The following is a 17,199-nucleotide window of genomic DNA, read 5'->3' on the forward strand; positions in this document are numbered from 1 at the left end:
AACCCTAACCCTAACCCTAACCCTAACCCTAACCCTAACCCTAACCCTAACCCTAACCCTAACCCTAACCCTAACCCTAACCCTAACCCTAACCCTAACCCTAACGCCTACCGAGAGGAAAGCATTGTAGGCCGCCATGGGAGTGGCCCTTTCGTGTAAGAACCAGATGTCGTTGATGGTAAGCGGACCAAGCATTTCACCGGCGCCTGCCGCTGCTGCCATGATGATGCGAACGGCCAGCTGTGAGCCAAATGTCTTGCATCCGCCAGCCGCAAAGCAGGTACCACAGTAGATGACATAGGAAAACACGTAGATGGGTCGCTTTCCAAACTTGCTCGCCAAGGGAGACCACCAGAACATGGATGCTCCGAGCATGAGAGCGGATGCGGTGAAAAGGTAGGCAGTCGTGGCGGGTGTAGTGCCAAAGCTCATGCCTGTCTGAAGTATGGCAATGCTCGGGCCGGCTGTGGTCAAGTTGGACATGAAAGCGCCCATACACACGATACAGGTTATGTACCATTTGTATGCTCGAGACCAGTTCAAGGGATCGTTGGCATCGTTGGTGGGAGTGGGCAGCAAGATAAGTTCGCCGTCGGCTGCAAAATTCTTTACAGTACCAGCCGTTGCGCCCAGCGTTGAGATTTTGCGGACCACAAGGTCGTCCGAAATGCTTCGACGGCCCTGATCGCCAGTCGAATAGTACATGGGTGCAAGACCTGATGTCTGTTCGTAAACATCCTTAGTTTTTTCTTGGGGGCTTTCTTGAACCGAAGACTCGCGCTCGGAGGAAGGCATGGTGGAAGGAACCTTGCAGGACTGGAGAGGTCGACAAGAGGCTCTGTCGTTCCGGCGCTGGAGATGCTTTTGCGGGGCCCCAACCCATCTCAACAATGCGAGCTCATTTTTATATTTGCATGTTGGACAGGTCACTGCAGAGACTCAACGTCAATTGACCATGCAGAAGGAGCAGGGGCAGTGCCGTACGTCCGAGTAGTAGCAGCGCTCATGCACGGCGCCACAATCATGAGGCCCTCAAGACCCCACCTTTGTCGAGTATCTCTGAGCACTCGGTGAAGGGTCGAAAGGATGCAAGCGCGTTGCTTTTCTTGTGGGGGTATACGTTTTTGTCGCTTGCGCAGACAAAGAAATGACACGCACAGTAGTCGCCACAATTCAGAATCAAAGGAGAGCGGATGCTTGCGTTTCGCCAGAGTGGGAAGCCGACCATGTTCGGTCAATGTGGGGTCAGGGCGCTGAACAACGCGGGGAAAGTTGACTGGGACAATGTCTCGCGGGTGGTTTGGCTGTAATTCAAATACCGTCAGCACAGCAAGTCTCTAGGATGATTGTTGCCTCACTTCGAGAAAGGATTCCGCTCCGCCATTCTCTCCAATAACTTGAATTGATTGCTCGAGAATGTAAGGCATGGCCGAATTCTACGAAACAAGAAAAACGAAAAAACGAAAAAACGAAAATACTGTGGCGGATAAAAACCACGTTTCGTTCCTGAGCTTGTCAAATCTAAAACCCAGAGCATCCCTCGACCAGACTTGGTACTCGAGCGAGCTTCCTTACTAGCGCCAATCTGGCGACACGATGACCCCAGTCGAGATTCAGACAATCTGAATGTCAAGCAGTCGTCACTTTCCGTGATTTCCATCCTTATTCGTCCCTTTCTCAGCGTTGGACGCAGCGGATGTCGAGCTACTACCAGGTGATAGGAAGAAAAAGTGGGGAAAAGGCAAATTGTGCATGCGTTTCCACCTCACCCGTACTTGTTGCAGTTGCAGATCGCATCTCCAACAGATTCGTTGTTCACGTTCGTCTCACAGCTGTCTTGCCGGCTCGCTCCTTCGGCAAACCTATTTCAGTTAAGACTGAAACCTTCAATCTCTTGCGCCGTCACACTAGATGAGATGAACAAACAGCACTCGGTGTGCTATTAGCCTTATTAGCTCCCTGTTCAGCGTTGCACCAGCGGTAGGACTGATATTACGGCTAGACCTGTGAGGCCTAGAGCTCGGAAAGGGTAACTGCCAAACTGCTAGCTAGCAATTACAAGGATGTGGTGATCAGGAAAAAATTTCAAATATAAAGAAAGCACTGTAAATTGAGGCATAAAATTCCGGAGTGGGAGAGTGGGGGCTCCGCTTTCTCTGACGGTTTCTGCCTCTCCCACGAGTTGCAAGTCCTGATGCCTGTTAGTGACCGCTGTCGAGCTGTTGCAGGTTCAAGGCCGCAGATCATCTTACTGTGGCCCGACCCGAATCTGTCGATTACAACACGTGCTGCTGCGGTCTACATTTCGATGCGATGGTTGCTCGCTGTTATGTTGGCATTTGGATCAATGTCAGAATACAATTGGATCTTCTGCGGTCGTCTGTTTTCGTGCATTGGATGAGCTCACCTAAGTCACTAGCGCCTTTGAACTCTTGTACAAGGATCTGATGGCAGATTGTGAACTTGAGTGCTGCCAGCCGGTCGACGATGTTGTGCAGTGTTGGAAGCTGCTCGAAGGTTCCTTGCTTGATCTCGAGCTTCGCCGCACCATGGCAGAACTCCGATATTCCCTGTGCTGTCGTTTCTAACTTTGATTGATTCTTGGCAGTGCAGACTGTGTTGAGATTGCCTGTCACTGTGCTGTCTAGCGTCTTGAATTGCAGCACGGTCGGTCGACTTGGCGAAGGTGGGCAGAATGTTGCATAGTCGGCATCAGCCTTGCCCGGCTCTCCCACGGCGGGGATGTAGCGCTGATGGAGGATGCCGCTCTTTGTTGGATGAGTGTAGAATTGCTTGGCTGGGTTGAGCGCAGGGCTGCTCTCCAAGGGCCTGCAAGCCAGACCGGATATTTCGAGACGAAGAAATTCGTACCCATCCCAGCCGATGGTGTGGATTCTTTTGTTCTCGTCCCCGCTTTCGCCATCATCCTTGGGTGTGATGACCGCGTCTGCGATTTCGGCGAATACTTTGGGAAAGCCAAGTTCCTCCCTTCCAGTCGTGATTGCGTCAGAGAAATTCTCGAAGAGCACCGCAAGATAGGACGCTTTGATCGGCGGATCAACACGGCTGCAGACGACATCATTCAGATAAATTCCAAAGGTGTTGTAGCCTCGCCCGGCTAGCCAGGGGAGATTGCGTAGTTCCATGACTTCGAAAAGTACCGTTGGGTGCACTGTGGATGGATCAACAGAGTAGCCGCTGGGTAAAAGGGCATTGATCGAGTCCCTGTCAGTCTCCAGGACCACCCCTGGTGAGCCAAAGGAGTGTCAAAGAATGACAACGTCAGTCTCAACTACTAGCTACGCTTGCTCGACAGGCATGCTTGCTCGAGAGGCATTGACGTACCGACGGTGGTCGTACGGGCATCTGACCAGTTAGAGAATCTGCTCCCGTTTGGTGATTGCCGCGGCGACGGTGCTGGTCCAAAGCCTAAAGGGACTCGATGGATACGGTCAAAGGCAGAAGTCATGTTTACAGCAGTCGGTTTGAGATGATGGAGGAGAAGCTTGTTTGTGCTGAACGCGAACAATGGTCAAATACAATAGCAACCAGCGGCCATGAGCTCAAGACTGTCTGCTCCGACAAGCTACCCTGCCTAGCAAGCTTCGATGATACTTCGGACCTGATGAAAGCTGGCGGGGTCGGTTTTGTTCTAGCTCTTTTGTTTTCGGTACAAGTGGGGTTCGCATTCTATTTACTGGACGCATTGAGTGCTGCCCTGCGTCTCCTTGGATTGACACAAATGTTACTGGTAAGGCGCTTCTTCCATTCTTCGTGCCAATATGACGCTTGTTCCCCACTCCTACCCACTCATACAAGCAATACCTTGAACATGCACTCGGCTGTTGTAAATTTCAAAGCTCAACAAGTCCATCGTCGTTGCAACTATAGTACATCAATCCTGGCCAGGAAAGCCCTCATCCGTGAGCTGCTTACCATTGATGACGATCGGCTTGCTGTGCAGAAGAACGAAGGCGATTCTGGTCCAGTTTGCGGTCGTGTTTCTCCAAAGATGGTTGGTACCACGTTGGATGCATGTGTCGCCTGCCTTGAGGACTGTCTTATCACCGGAGTCCAACTCCAGCTCTACTTCGCCGAACAGGACAATGCCATAATCGAGCGTTTGCGTACGGTGCAGTGGGCTGGAAGTGTGAGGCGGCAGATCGACAAAGCGGACCACGGAACCATCTTGATTGTGAGATTTCCCCGAAAACACCGGCTTGACTGCGCCGTCCTCTGGTGTCTGGTTGTCAATGGGCCACTTGTTGGTACTCCACATGACCTGATTGGGTACAAGTAAGGCAACCATGTCAGATGCTGAGAGTATACTTGGGAAGCAGGTCGGTTTCACTACCAAGATGAAGGAGTTCGTCAACTTACAGCAAAGGTGGCGTGCTCGGGCGTGAGGTCCAGTCGTTCGACTTCATCATCTTTAGCAATGACAGCGAGGCCTTCTTTGTTGTGACCGGTAACGACCCGTCGCATTCCGCCGACAGGGGCCACTGCTGTTGCTGAAGTAGTCATTCTAAGAAGTATTGAGAGCGTCGTACAAAAAAAGCAGCGAGACAGAGAGATGAAAGCAGAAGGAAGGCAACCTCTTACCTCGGACCATCATTACATTTCGCTGTCGCTCCTGAGAGCTGAGTTGCTCAGGACGAAAACATACGCATGTCAGCTCGATTTCTGAGCGCCGCGGAAATCTGCAGCGATGGTCGACTAGAGTGGCGGATGCAACCCGGACCGGAAGAGCCATGATAGAAAGACGCGCCGGTTTCATCTGCCCCCCACTTCGGCTGCGACTAACAACAACACCACACAAGTCAAGTAGGGTGATTGCTTAACGCCACCTGTCTTCCACCCTAACAACTGAACATTCCGCTTTTTCGGCCATTGTCTCTAGCCCGTAGATCGATCGATGCATCGAATGGTCTCACGACGTTGACTGGAGTTATGGCGGACTCCTTTCTGACCTCAAAGGTCTGTTCAATTCACGTCTCGGTTGTGTTTTCTTGTGTGCTCTGGCATCTCAGCCTGCATTTTCTTGAACGCGGCAGCTCGGCCTCAGATCAGGTCGTGGAGCTTGGCAGAAGTGGTAAGGCAGACGGTCGAATGGCAACGTCGTCGTGACATTTCGGTTTGCAAGCTAGACAAACCGAGCCAAGTCAATGTTCATGAGTGCATTGGTACCGGAAAAATCGGTTGATGGCGTCGATTTTGCCGACTTCTTTCTGCATAAGTGAAATACAGTAGAAGGGATGGTTAGCAAAGTAGGTGCTTACTGAGCTGTGAGATGGATCAGCTCGGTGAGAGAGCAAGAAAGGAATTGACAAGTTACCTAAAGATGGTAGTGGCGAGGCCGATGGTTTGAACGCATGGATGGCGAACACGAAAAAAGTCGACTCGATAGATTTGACACTAGCACACACACGCTGTAGCCAACAGCTTGTCGATCAGTGTCAGGTGCATGCCACATGGATCAAGAAGTTTCAGGTTGTCACTCTCTAACCCTCTAGCCTTTTGCTGATTGCCAAATTTATTTGGTTCGGTCAGAGTGGGGGCCCCGTGTCGACCACTCAACTGTAGCTGCACTACTTGAAAGCTCACACCTGGCCTCTAACATTTATTGTAAATAGATTCCGAGAATTTGTTGTGTAGCTTCGTGTATGTTTTCTTCTCTACCTGACATCTTACACGACTCTTCTTTCGATGCTGCTCGGATTGTCTCTTTTTTACAAACGGGAATGGAGGACAAACATGCTCTCAGTGGCCTCTTCACCCAAGCCACTGCTGAAGCCTCAGAGCATAGTTTTGTACCGTGTTGTGCATTACATTACGACGAGGTCGGAGAAAATTGAAAGAGTTGCGCCAGCTCCCTGTCATCGTACTCATCTCGAGTTTCAATACGTGCATGGCATTGATATCAAGCTCTTCAGACTGCGGGTGGGGTTAAAGTAGCCATCGAGTCGAGGATTTTGGCCAAAGACTGACCTATGGGCCACACGCCTAAAGCGTCGTCTGCTCTCAACCACTTTGAAGCCAGCGACAAAATCTTTCCGGGTGCCATCGGATGAGCTAGGGCTCCCACCGACTCGAGCATGAACGTTGTTGTCTTGTGCGGTGATTCTGAAGGTGTAGTATCCGTAATGCTTGTTCCCCCAGTAGTGTGGTTCGCTCCAGTGCCAGCTGACGACGAAGAAGTTGACAGGTCCACGCAAGTGGAAGAGTCTGCTCTGTCCCATGTTCGAGGTGTCTGTCTACTTTCTGAATGGTATGAAGCGAGCGGAGATCGAGTCTGGGAGGTAGCTGTTGGGCGTGGTGTACCGTTGAGGGTGATTCGTACGATTTGTGTGGGTGGAACGTGGCCATCTCGCTGCAAAACAAGAGAGGACACTGCTTGTAGGGCGATGGCAGCATAGAAAATGTGCAGACACTCAACGGGTGCGCGCTGCAGACTTTGCTTTGCCAAGCAGAGCATTCTCCCTGCATGAAACACAATCGACGACGTCTTCCATGGCTTTGTGTCATTGAGCTCCGTTGCAAGCGCTTGCCGCGCAGCTTGCATGCGCAATACACCACGTCGACATGAGAGCAGCTGAAGAATCTCTGGTGGAATCAGCTCAAAGAGTTGAACGGCGTGCAGCAGCAGGTCGACTCGCGCATCTCTTGCCTCGTTGAAACTCAACAGGTCTGTCGCGGCTGCCAGAAAGCGGCCCATCCGCTCTCTAGCCTGCTCCTTGTCGCCAAGCAGCATGGAACAGAAGCGAGCCATCTTCATCGTATGGTGCGTCGACAGAAACACAGCTGATCCAACGCACAGACGGCTGAAGGGAGAGAGGTTTGTGATGGTTTCCTTCTCTAGCTCCGTGACCGTGGGAGGGAGATCGGAAGGCCGGGACTGTGCCGCTCTTTCAATCACGTCGCAGACCTGCGCCACATCAAGCTGGAATGAACTGCTGGGCCAGGTGAAGTCAGCAAGGGTGCCCGAGCAGATCGGCGCCATTTCCATACCTGTCTGAGCCCACTCGACTGCTGACGGCGCTTCCCAGAGCCGGTCGCTGCACGGCAGCTTTCCCGTCAGCTCGTTGGGAGCAAATGGTTCTGGCAAGTTCCAATGAAGCGACAGCTCGGTTTCCGAGACTAGGATGGACCACGCGGTGCGTCGACCCGATTCCCATGCAATCCAAGCGTTCCAGCGGTTCTCAATCGTGGCGTCGGTAGGCAGCTTGGGAGGTGAAATGTCCTCGAGCAGTCTACAGCGTCGCACCATGGTGCAGTAGGTGGCTCGGAAGGCTTCAGCGTACTCTTGACGAGACGGGACGCCGACACTGCGCCATACCATGTATATAAGCATGACGGCCTGAAAAGTTGAGGTGACGCGAGCGAGTGCGTTGTTGGAGAGCGTAGCACGACTCACGCTCATCTGGACAATACTGGCGAGGTAGACGGCTGCGTTCCGGCTGCCTGGCACTTGCGAGAAGAATGCGCCAACAGCACATAGTGCGGCTAGCAACCGAGGATCGCACCGGTCCGGATGGAAGGTGACCTGGTGAATGGCGGGAAGATAGGAATAGCAGTGGGTGAAAAAGAGCTGGAGGTACACGTTGAGGGTGGCAGCATCGAGGGTGGCAAACGCAGCATCGAAGCGTTCATGTTCGACCGGATTGCTTGCTGCATTGCGAAGATGTTCAGTCATCCGTTGCATTGCATTGTTGCTGATAGGCTCTGCGTAGGCCATATCTTCGGACATTAGGTATTCTTCCGACGCTTTGACAAAGGCAAAGTTGGGTAGCGAATTCAGCTTGATCGCTGGGTTCCATCGATTTGGCCAGGCTTCTCTGGCAGCTGCTCTTCGACCCGAAGATGACTTGGCTTGGGGCAGCGCGGGGGGAGGCAAATCAGTGAGGCTGGTAGCCTGGCTATGGGGCATGGCCTCGTTGTCTTCGTGCGCTGCGTCGAGCGCGTCCGGCTTGGCCGAATTGTTTGGCGCTGTATCGTCGTCAGCGAGCTCCGGGCTATTCCAGCGCGATCGCCTTCCAGCAATAGCGCGTGTTTCTGTCCCAGCAGGACCATCATTATGGGCACTGTCGACGTTTCTAGCGGGCGTGTCGGAACCAACGGCAGACGAGACAGTTGGGCGTGCATTGGTCGCTTCATGAGGCTGCAGAGAATGCTGGAGCTGGGTCTGGACCATGGCTTGTGGCCCTTCCATCATCTCTACTGCCGAGCTGAGAACATCAAGCGGACTTTGACGTAGATGAGGCGCAGCGATTGATGCATGTCGTTGTTGCACTGTTGCCACATCTTGTTTCTCGTGGACAGGTGGTCCGGCCGAGTTTGAAGGCTGGTCACTTGGCACAAGGTCGTCGATGGGGAGCATAGCCAGGTCGAGTTTGGCCCAATCTTGCATTTGAGACCAATCGAGGAGCAGAGGCGCCTCGGGGCTTTCTCCGAAGATCCAATCTATCTGTCCTGTCGGGACAGTATCGAAGGAATTTGGCCCATCAAGCCAACCAAGAAGGTCATTGAGCATGCGATCGTCCGGGGCGGGGGCATTGAAGTCAGAGGCTGGATCGACCAGACTTGGTGTGATGTCGATGACATGTTCGTTCGAGAATGAGGCGGCAAGGTTTGAGCTTTGCGCAGAGGCAGGAGCTTGTGCCAGGGGAAAAGGGGTCGAAGCTGGCAGCTCCGACGGGGATGTGAGTGCAGACGGTGCTGAAAATCGGACCCGTTGCTCGAAGAAGGGTGTTTGATTCGAGTCAGGATTCTGTGCTGGTAGTAAAGTGTCAACTGACAAGTGAGCGGAGGAGTCAATCGTCGAGCCACCAGCAGGCCAACTGATTCGCGGATTGTTGTCTGGAGGCAGAGTCGAGAAGGCGGTCGATGCTGGGATGGGTGCATTGGCGGACGAGTCCGGTACCACCTGGTCGTTGTTCCAAGGGGAGCGAGCGTGAATATCTGGCAAGGCTGCTGACGGTTCGACAGAAGAAGAGAGGTATACGCAGGTAGCGCCAGCTTTGCGTGTGCAGCGTGAGCAGGAAGGTCTCTGAGCGTCGCATTTTAGTCTCTGAGAGGCGCATCTGAGGCAGGCGGCCTCGACTCTGGCCAGGGCGGATTTCTGGCGCTTGGAAAGTTTGGAATGGCGGTCGGGATCGAGGGAGAGCTGGTTGCGAGCGACATGCAACCTACGATGACGTCGAAGAACATCACTTCTACGGAAACGCTTACCGCAATCTTCGCAAGAATGTGCAGCGGAATCAGTGTGGGAAGCACGATGGCGAAGCACGTGCTCGTGGCGTGCAAATGTCTTGAAGCAGATATCACAGCGATGACAGCTAGAGTTGGTCGAGCTAGAGGACGAGGCAGCGCCATCACCGAAGGTCGAATCAGCCCCTGGTTGATGGTCAGGCTCGATGGCCTGGATGGCTTCTCCTGCTATTGGGCCTGGAGAGAGCGAGATATCGACACTGCCATGGCTGTCATCGTCCTCGCTTCCGGAGGGCGAAGAACGAATTCGTCTGCGTTTGTATGCTGGCGAAACACTGATCGAGTCCGCTAAAACCGACATTCCGGTATGATGATATGGACGATGAGGCAAAGTTGGTGCAAAGATGGATGATGGCACAACCCTAAAGACAGCAATCCCTCTCGAGCGCCAGATACTAACCCCACCCCCACACCCCACACCCCACTTCGGCCCCCAGCCCACTTTTAGAAAGTGCCCCTGTTGGCCGCTGTTAAGACAACGCAGAATCGCTTATGTATCACACCCAAGCCGCAACCAAGCCCAGTGAGGCAACTTGAATGCTCCAACGCTGAGCGCAACTGGCGTGCATGTCAGAGCCCTGACCCAGAAGAGAAATAGTCCTTGCCGGAAGGAACAAGACGCGCAAAAAGGCGAGCCGGTCGCCGGACCATGTGACAGCAAACGAGTACGGAAGAGAATCGTAACTCGTTCGCTCTCACCTCTCAGACTTGGCCAGGGGGAAGAGCGGCTTCGGATTGTCATCGGTTGTCTTCGACTTCGGCCGACATGACTCTCTCTCATCAACAAGCGGTGCTTACGCTTTTGCACGACCTGACTAGATCGAGCAACGACAACAGAGACGACAAGCTTTGATTTCAGAACGCCAAACCTATTGGCAGGGTCATGCGCTGACTGAAGTGGGCTTCGCTGTGATGTCAGCAGCATCCAAAGATGTATCAGCCTGGGGCGCAACACGATGGGGAACATCATCCTGTTGGCTTGTTCGGCCCTCTTTGACCCTCTGCTCCCAGTCCTCTGCACCAGAATAGTCATAGAGGAACCGCGTGAATTCGAACGTGTTCTTACCGAGCATCTCTTCCTGTGTGCCAGGTCGAGGGCCTAGGGCTTGTGATCTTGATCGCTCCTGCGAGACGGTGGCTCGATAGTAGCGCAACGTCTGCAGACGCTCAAGCGCCGACTCGATGTTTTCAAGTTGATCCAAACCTTTGCTAGTCTTCAAGACGTAAGCAAGGGCTTCGGCGTCTTCGATGGCTTGAGAACCGCCCTGGCCTAAATGAGGCAACATGGGGTGCGCAGCGTCGCCAATGAGGAGCACACGTTTGCGGTGCCACGTGTCTAAAGGGTCCTGGTCTCGCAGCTGATACAATGCGCACTCGGTCGCTTGACCGAGGATCTTTCTGGCCGTGTCAGGGAATTCGGAAAACGAGGCCGCCAGGTCGGTAAGCGAGCCTTTGGCGCTCCACGACTCGGTGGAGCTCTCGAATAGCCCCTCATCAGGAACCACAGCGATGACGTTGAGAAGATCGCGTCCGTCGTACTTGCACGTGTAGCAAATCACCCTCCTGTCCTGTCCGACAAACATGGTAAGCGAAGGCGCCGCTATGCTCTTTTCGATTTTTTCATCGTTGAGCTCGCGGAGTCGGTCGAAAGGGATCATCAGACGGTAGGCCGAATGACCACTGGGCTTGGCATTGGCAGATCGACCGAGCACGTACTGCTGCAGCAAGCTCTTGATACCATCACCGCCTACGATGATGTCGCTTTGGAATGTAGTGCCGTCGGCAAGAGTGATGACGCCGGCCTGGCCATCAACCTGGACCACCTTGCTAGAGAGGTACAGTTTGGCAGGCTCTCCGGGAAGTGTAGGGTCATCGGAAGTTGCCAAGTACTGGAGCTCCTTGTGCAAGGAGATGCGATGGTTGAGGAGCCAAGGTGCACCAAAAATGTCGATCGTGTTGAGAGGACGATGCGAGATGAGCTTGCCCGAGATGTGATACTCGTAAATGTTTCGGCAGTTTGGCGACTCGAGACGCTCTAGGTCCATCCCCCACTTGAGGAGAATTCGCGAAGCATTTGGGCCCGTGCTGACATGAAAAGAGGCAGACGCCGAACGGGTCAATAGGCGTCGTCAGTACAGCAACTCCTAGACACAAGAGCGGAAAAGTCCATGACTGAAGACTTACTGGATCGCAGCTCCAAGCTCTTGTTTAAAGCTTGAAGATTCAAAGATGTGCACGTCGTGGTCTTCTCGCAGCGCCCTGGCCGCTGCAAAGCCAGCGATACCTGCGCCAACGATGGCGATGCGAAGCTTCTTCTGTTGTTGAGAAGTCATTCTTTGAGCGTGTACCCGTGGAGAGCGCGTGTGAGGGCAGAGCACAGTGAAACGGAGCCGGACACCGAAAAGGGGTGACAACTTGTGGACCGAGTCGCTTGGCTCATATACCACATTGCACTCGTGGGGCTCCACTCCTGAATGCTAGCTAGTATAGAGATGAGCGAGCCAAAACAAGTACTTGACCTCAATAGGTCAGTCGGTGGATCCGCACCTCGAGACGTGAACAAGGCGGTGCATGTTCGGTTCCAGTGGAACTCTTCGGCCAGGATGGGGGACTTGTGCGCGATTGCGACACAAGCTTGAGCATGGGCAGCATCCCTCGCGGCCGTTCCTCCGCTGCAAGCTTTGGTTGGTTCCCTGACACCGGATACGCCCCTGCAACCCCATATTGGAAGCTCTGGATCTCACCTAGAAATGGTAGAGAAGGGACCTAGCACAAACGTTAAGAGCTGCCGCACTGATGTACAGCACAGTACCTACCGTATTTACTAGATCAAATTCTTTACTTTTTGCTTGTCAGAAAGGAATCCATTGCAACCGACCCCCACTTGAGCCACGTACTCAACCCCACGCGTAAGAAGAAAGTCGGAGGCTCGGCAAATCAGTCTAGCCATCAGAATTCATACACTCTGCCATGCGAAACTATGTGTCGAAAAGTGAAACAATCCAGTCTGCTCATACAGTATGGGGATCATGGCTTGTTGGCATCGCCCTTTTCGAACCAAGTTTTCCAGCTGGTCTTCACCTCGACATTAGAGAACCTCGTAAGGTCAAGCGCTGACAGAGGCGGAGAATATGATGCTCGTGTGATTGCAAGCAAGCGTTACGGAGAAGGTGGGATCCTGCATATCAAGTGCGTGGCGCAATCTCAGATATAGTGGAGCGGCGTGGGGGCACCCTTCTGACTAGTAATACCCTTGGTCTGTGTGAATTCCCTGACGCCCTCTACGCCGTTGAATCTGCCATATCCGCTGTGTTTCCAGCCGCCGTGGGGCATGAATGGATCGTCATGGACACTCTGGCTGTTGATGTGGACCTGGCCGGCGTCGATCTGGTCAGCGAGCGCCAGACCCAGGACTTGGTCACGCGTATAGATGCTGGCGGCCAAGCCGTAGTCGGGGGTGTTGGCGATCTCGACAGCCTCGGCGGGCGAGGTGAAGGTGATCAGCGACAGCACGGGGCCGAAGGTCTCTTCGGTGTAGATCTTCATGCTCTTGTCAACGGGGGAGAGTATGATGGGCTGCACGAGCGCGCCATCGAACCTTGCCTCTCCAACAACTACCTTGGCGCCCTTGGAGGTCGCATCCTTGTACAACACCTCCAAGCGGTCCGCCGAGGCTGCAGTGAACAGCGAGCGCAGCCCATGCCTGTCCTCCATCCCCTGCGCCAACTTAGCCGTAAACACCTCGCGGTGTTGGCTAAACAGCGTCTGCAACGTCTCTGTCAGCTTGGCTGCAACATTGACGTGCACCAGCACGTTGTTTACCGCCATGCAGATCTGGTTGCTGTTCAAGTAGCCGCCAAACAGGATGCCGTTGGCGGCCAGGTCCAGGTCGGCGTCTTCGAGCACGATCAGGGGTGCCTTGCCTCCGAGCTCGAGCACGACCGGTTTGAGGTGCTTGGCGGCAGTGGCTGCGATGATGCGCCCAACGCGGGTGGAGCCGGTAAAGTTGAGCTTGCGAATACGCGGGTGGGCAATGAGCGCTTCGGTAACTTCGGGCGCGTGTTGTGGGTCGACGTGGACGACGTTGAGCACGCCCTTGGGCAGTCCGGCTTCGATAAGGATCTGTGCTACGCTGAGATGCACGCGAGGAGCGAATTCGGACGTCTTGAGGATGGCCGTGTTTCCCGCTGCGATCGCGTACAGCACCGATCTTAGCCCCAGGATAAACGGCGCGTTCCAAGGTGCGATAGCCAGCACGACGCCAAACGGTTCGCGCTTGACGATCTTTATGGCGCCGTCTGCTCCGGGAGGGAGGATTTCGCTCTTGAGAGCCTGGGTCATGCTTTCGGCAGCGGACTGGAGGTGACCCGTGGCGAGGACGGCGAGTTCGAAGCCTGCCATTCCGCGAGAGACCACGGTCTCGGCCATGGTAATGGCGGCATACTCGGGGATACGCTCGTTGAGGAGGCTGCATGCTTTCAGGAGGATCTCACGTCGACGCGTGACGGCGGTTGCCTTCCAGCCGGGAAAAGCGGCATAGGAAGACTGAACGATGCGGGCGACATCCGAGGGGGCGATGCTGTGCACTTGGTGTAGGACACCACGTGGCAGGGTGGAGGGTTGGTCGGTGCGGTAGACCGGGTAGGTGTTGGCTGGGGTAAAGGGGGCGTTGTCGACGATGCAGGGGAGGGGGGACTGGCTGATAAAGTTAGGGATCGAAGGATCGCCATTGGTGGAAGACATTGTTGCGAAAGGCGATGCTTGAGTAGAGATGGAAGCGAGAAGAGCAGGAGGGAACGATGATTTTGGTAAGAGAGGAGGCGAGGATCAGCGCTCCAGCATGAGATCGACCAGCCAAGAAACACAGTACGAGCGAGTGAGTGAGTGAGTGATAACCAGCGAACCTGCCCAGGGGTGCACCGGACTTGTTCAACTCGCGTCAGCAGCTGGACTGCTGGGGTGTACCATGTGCATGCAGTGCTCGAGATCGGCCAAGTGGCGGTGGCCAACAAGGAAAGCGAGAAACAAGGAAGCTCTGGCATCGAGGGCACAGTCACGTTGAATCCGAATCGCTCCTGTCCAGGCCAATAAGTTGTACAATATATCACCTACAGGCAGGCGCGGCACGCGACATCGGACGCTCTTGACTTTTGTCTGAAGCCGTTCGGAGAAGAACGCCTTGGGCTCTCCGAGTTCCAATCGGCCTTGCGAGAAAGTTGTCCGAGGGATGGCTTTGATCATGTTCGACACGATGCTGTTTCGAGTACTGAGGCTCTCGTGACCTTTGCCTCCGCTAGCACAAGCCCCTTTGCGTCTCCTCGTGGCACGCTTCCAGTCCCTGTTTCCACGCGGACTCTACCGCGCTTGTTCGGTTGCCTTGACTCAAGTGCATGGCCGACGCACACGCTCGAGTACACGATCGATGGCAGCAAGAGAGTGGCGATCATCGCTTGTGACGATCTGAGGCAACGGCAAAGCGGACGACGCGGGAGTGTGAAGGAAAGCTAGCGAATGGCGCAGTCAAGGGCGAATATCTGAGCTTTACCTGCAGCGATCGAGCTAGACAAGGCTTCAAAGTGACCGAGGTATCTGCAGACACGACCATTGCGTTCAGCAACATCGTTAGCAACATCATTCAAGGTCCAGACAATGATATGGTCAAAGTCGGAGAATGGACACCCTTGACGTCGGAGAGGTTCGACTGAAACGAACACAATTCTGCCAAATCTAGATAAGCTGATGGCTGTTGGTGGTCGTCTTTGTCCAGGGCGTGGAATGGTGCATTTTCCGAGTCAAGCAACGAAGGCCTTTCCGAGCAGGCCCAATCCAGATGCTTCTGTGACAGAATCTCAACATAACCCCCATCGCAATCTCATCTTCGAGACCAGCTACGGAATCCGAATCCAGTGTGTGTCCGTACTTTGTCGTCGCAAGACTCTGCGAGGCAGCATCGTTTGGCCTCCGCTTCTTCCATGCTCGAGTCGAAGCCAGAGGAGGCATCATGGCAGCCGGACCGATGAGTGGCAATGGCGGAACGATAAAAGGGGATCGGGATCGGGATTGATATTGGGTTTAAGGAGCGAATTTGGACCGGGAAGCGATCCGAAAGTTTGCTCCGAGCTGCTCTGGTCAGGATCGAACTTGAGGGTGGAAGTGCTTGCGTGCCGTATCAGCCGGCAAGCTTCCGACTCAGGCTAGACCCCCACTCTCACATGCAAATACAGTATGCGATACGAGGCCGTCTCGCCCATGCCAGCCAGAGTTTGGGGGCGTTCGGGCAGGTTCGGCAAGAGATCCGAAGCGTTGGAGAACGAACCTTGTTGTAGTGTGGTAGGCCGTGTTTGGCACGCAGCCGCACAGGGACGGCTTGGCCTTGGTATCAATTCGCTGTGCTTCTTTTCAGATGATTATCCGGGTTACGGCACGGGAAGCGGTTCATGTGGCTCCCACAGGTTGGACCAATACAAACGCAGGTATTTACACCATGGTTTGCGAACCGAGGATTGCACCCGCACCCGCATGCCCAACTCCGGATGCCGAACGAACGATGGGGAAGCAGCAGCAGCAGCAGCAGCATGAGTTCGAAACTAGTGGCGAACCGCGTTGCGGCTTGCCGAAAAGGCACCCGAAATTCGACTGCAATGATTGGCCGTTGTTGAGCTCGCGCGGCACGGTCAACTCGTTCTCTGGTCGTCCCTCTGCCCCGTTTTCGGTCACTCTTCCACGCCTCCGTATTGAGAGCTGAGGAACGGCCGATGGAAAGACGGCCTGTGAGTGCTCTACTCGCGCCAAAGTGCAGTTGACCAAGAAAGGGCTTGGTTTCAAAGCCAAGTTTTGTCCAACGTCGGTGGTTGAAAGTGGCGGTGGCCACCGCGTCATTGAACTTGATATGCGAGCGGCGCTTGAATTTTGTGTCTGCTGCAAAGCACCGCGCACCAGAAATCTCGCTTGAGCTAGCTCTGGGCTCCATTTGTAAGCACCTGTGACCAGACAGAACAACCCTCGTGTCCATTCGCATCAGATGCAGCAGCCATGACCGCGACGTGACACACTGGTTCAGCGGCAAAGTACAGAGCGGTGAAGGAGGCCTGGATTAACCAGACAAGACGCGGATGGGAGTCTCCTGCTATGCCGGTGATTACGGACGCCGAGCAAGGGGCCCAGCAGAACAGAACCAAGAGCGCGGACCGTGGACGTGTACTGTGAGTGCACAGGGCGGCTGAAATCCCGCTTGTATGCAAGGCTGCAGGCTGCAGCCCCGTACAGCGGATGTGATGCACCCAAGAATTCAGAGGCACGGCGCAGCGGCTGCCGAACAGGCCCAAGCCAAGCGGCGAGCGAAATTGCGAATTCGAGATGTTCGGCATGCGTGCTGATGTTGAAAGCTGATTTTGATGGGTTCCAGCTCAGAAGAGTTTGGATGCGGGGCAGAAGCGATCTCTACGCGATGCAAGGATTTGGCGGACCGTTCCACAAGACGCACTTCGGTGCCGGCTCGGAGTTCGAGATCCGTCCCGAGCTGACGTAACAAGCTCTCTGCCGACTCACTCTGGTTTACTCGTCGCGACGACAACAGGACAATCTAAGGGAAATGCCAATCAAGTCTCGATCTTTTGCGGCTGCCCCGCGGGCCGAATCCGAAACCAAGCGTGCTTGCTCATGTCGGGATGAGCTCACCGAAACCGCTTCTCAAAGTTTGCAGCATGCGGTTCGTGACAGGGTAGACAAGCTAGAGTTGCAACGCGGGTGCTGTCGAATTATCAGGGTTGTTCTGCCCGTTGATTTGCAATTTTCCTCACTGTCTTTCCCACTGTGGCCGATGCAATGCCGCTTTGTCTCGCTCGCAACCAAATGCCGAATTGAACTTGTGCTCAAAAATAGCAATTTCTGGCCTGGGTGGCAAAACAGGCGTGTCGGAATGGCCGACGACAC

The 17,199-nt window shown here is 54.3% G+C and overlaps 5 protein-coding genes across 5 annotated transcripts in view; all 5 read right to left on the reverse strand.

Annotated features, from left to right (window-relative positions):
- Positions 1 to 705, reverse strand: part of EX895_000283 (uncharacterized protein) — a gene marked incomplete at both ends in the record, with an annotated part of 960 nt that extends 255 nt beyond the window's left edge. The window contains one exon of the mRNA XM_029880884.1: positions 100 to 705. Within this exon, the coding sequence (XP_029742270.1) occupies positions 100 to 705 (606 nt within the window). The remainder of the gene's footprint in view (positions 1 to 99) is intronic.
- Positions 706 to 3,895: 3,190 nt separating this feature from the next.
- Positions 3,896 to 4,524, reverse strand: EX895_000284 (uncharacterized protein; the record flags this gene model as incomplete). The annotated part of the gene is made up of 2 exons (XM_029880885.1): positions 3,896 to 4,282; positions 4,381 to 4,524. 2 exons carry the CDS (start codon positions 4,522 to 4,524, stop codon positions 3,896 to 3,898), a joined length of 531 nt encoding a protein of 176 aa, XP_029742271.1.
- Positions 4,525 to 6,722: 2,198 nt separating this feature from the next.
- EX895_000285 (uncharacterized protein) lies at positions 6,723 to 8,407 on the reverse strand (the record flags this gene model as incomplete). Its single annotated transcript, XM_029880886.1, has 2 exons — positions 6,723 to 6,733; positions 7,009 to 8,407. 2 exons carry the CDS (start codon positions 8,405 to 8,407, stop codon positions 6,723 to 6,725), a joined length of 1,410 nt encoding a protein of 469 aa, XP_029742272.1.
- A 1,741-nt stretch (positions 8,408 to 10,148) lies between these two features.
- On the reverse strand, positions 10,149 to 11,600 carry EX895_000286 (uncharacterized protein; the record flags this gene model as incomplete). Its single annotated transcript, XM_029880887.1, has 2 exons — positions 10,149 to 11,352; positions 11,452 to 11,600. The coding sequence occupies 2 exons, from the start codon at positions 11,598 to 11,600 to the stop codon at positions 10,149 to 10,151; spliced, it is 1,353 nt and encodes a 450-aa protein (XP_029742273.1).
- Positions 11,601 to 12,471: 871 nt separating this feature from the next.
- On the reverse strand, positions 12,472 to 14,010 carry EX895_000287 (uncharacterized protein; the record flags this gene model as incomplete). Its single annotated transcript, XM_029880888.1, has 1 exon — positions 12,472 to 14,010. One exon carries the CDS (start codon positions 14,008 to 14,010, stop codon positions 12,472 to 12,474), a length of 1,539 nt encoding a protein of 512 aa, XP_029742274.1.
- Between the last annotated feature and the right edge of the window lie 3,189 nt (positions 14,011 to 17,199).

The sequence above is a fragment of the Sporisorium graminicola genome, chromosome SGRAM_1, assembly GCF_005498985.1.
Source record: "Sporisorium graminicola strain CBS 10092 chromosome SGRAM_1, whole genome shotgun sequence".
Classification (NCBI taxonomy): Eukaryota; Fungi; Basidiomycota; class Ustilaginomycetes; order Ustilaginales; family Ustilaginaceae; genus Sporisorium; species Sporisorium graminicola.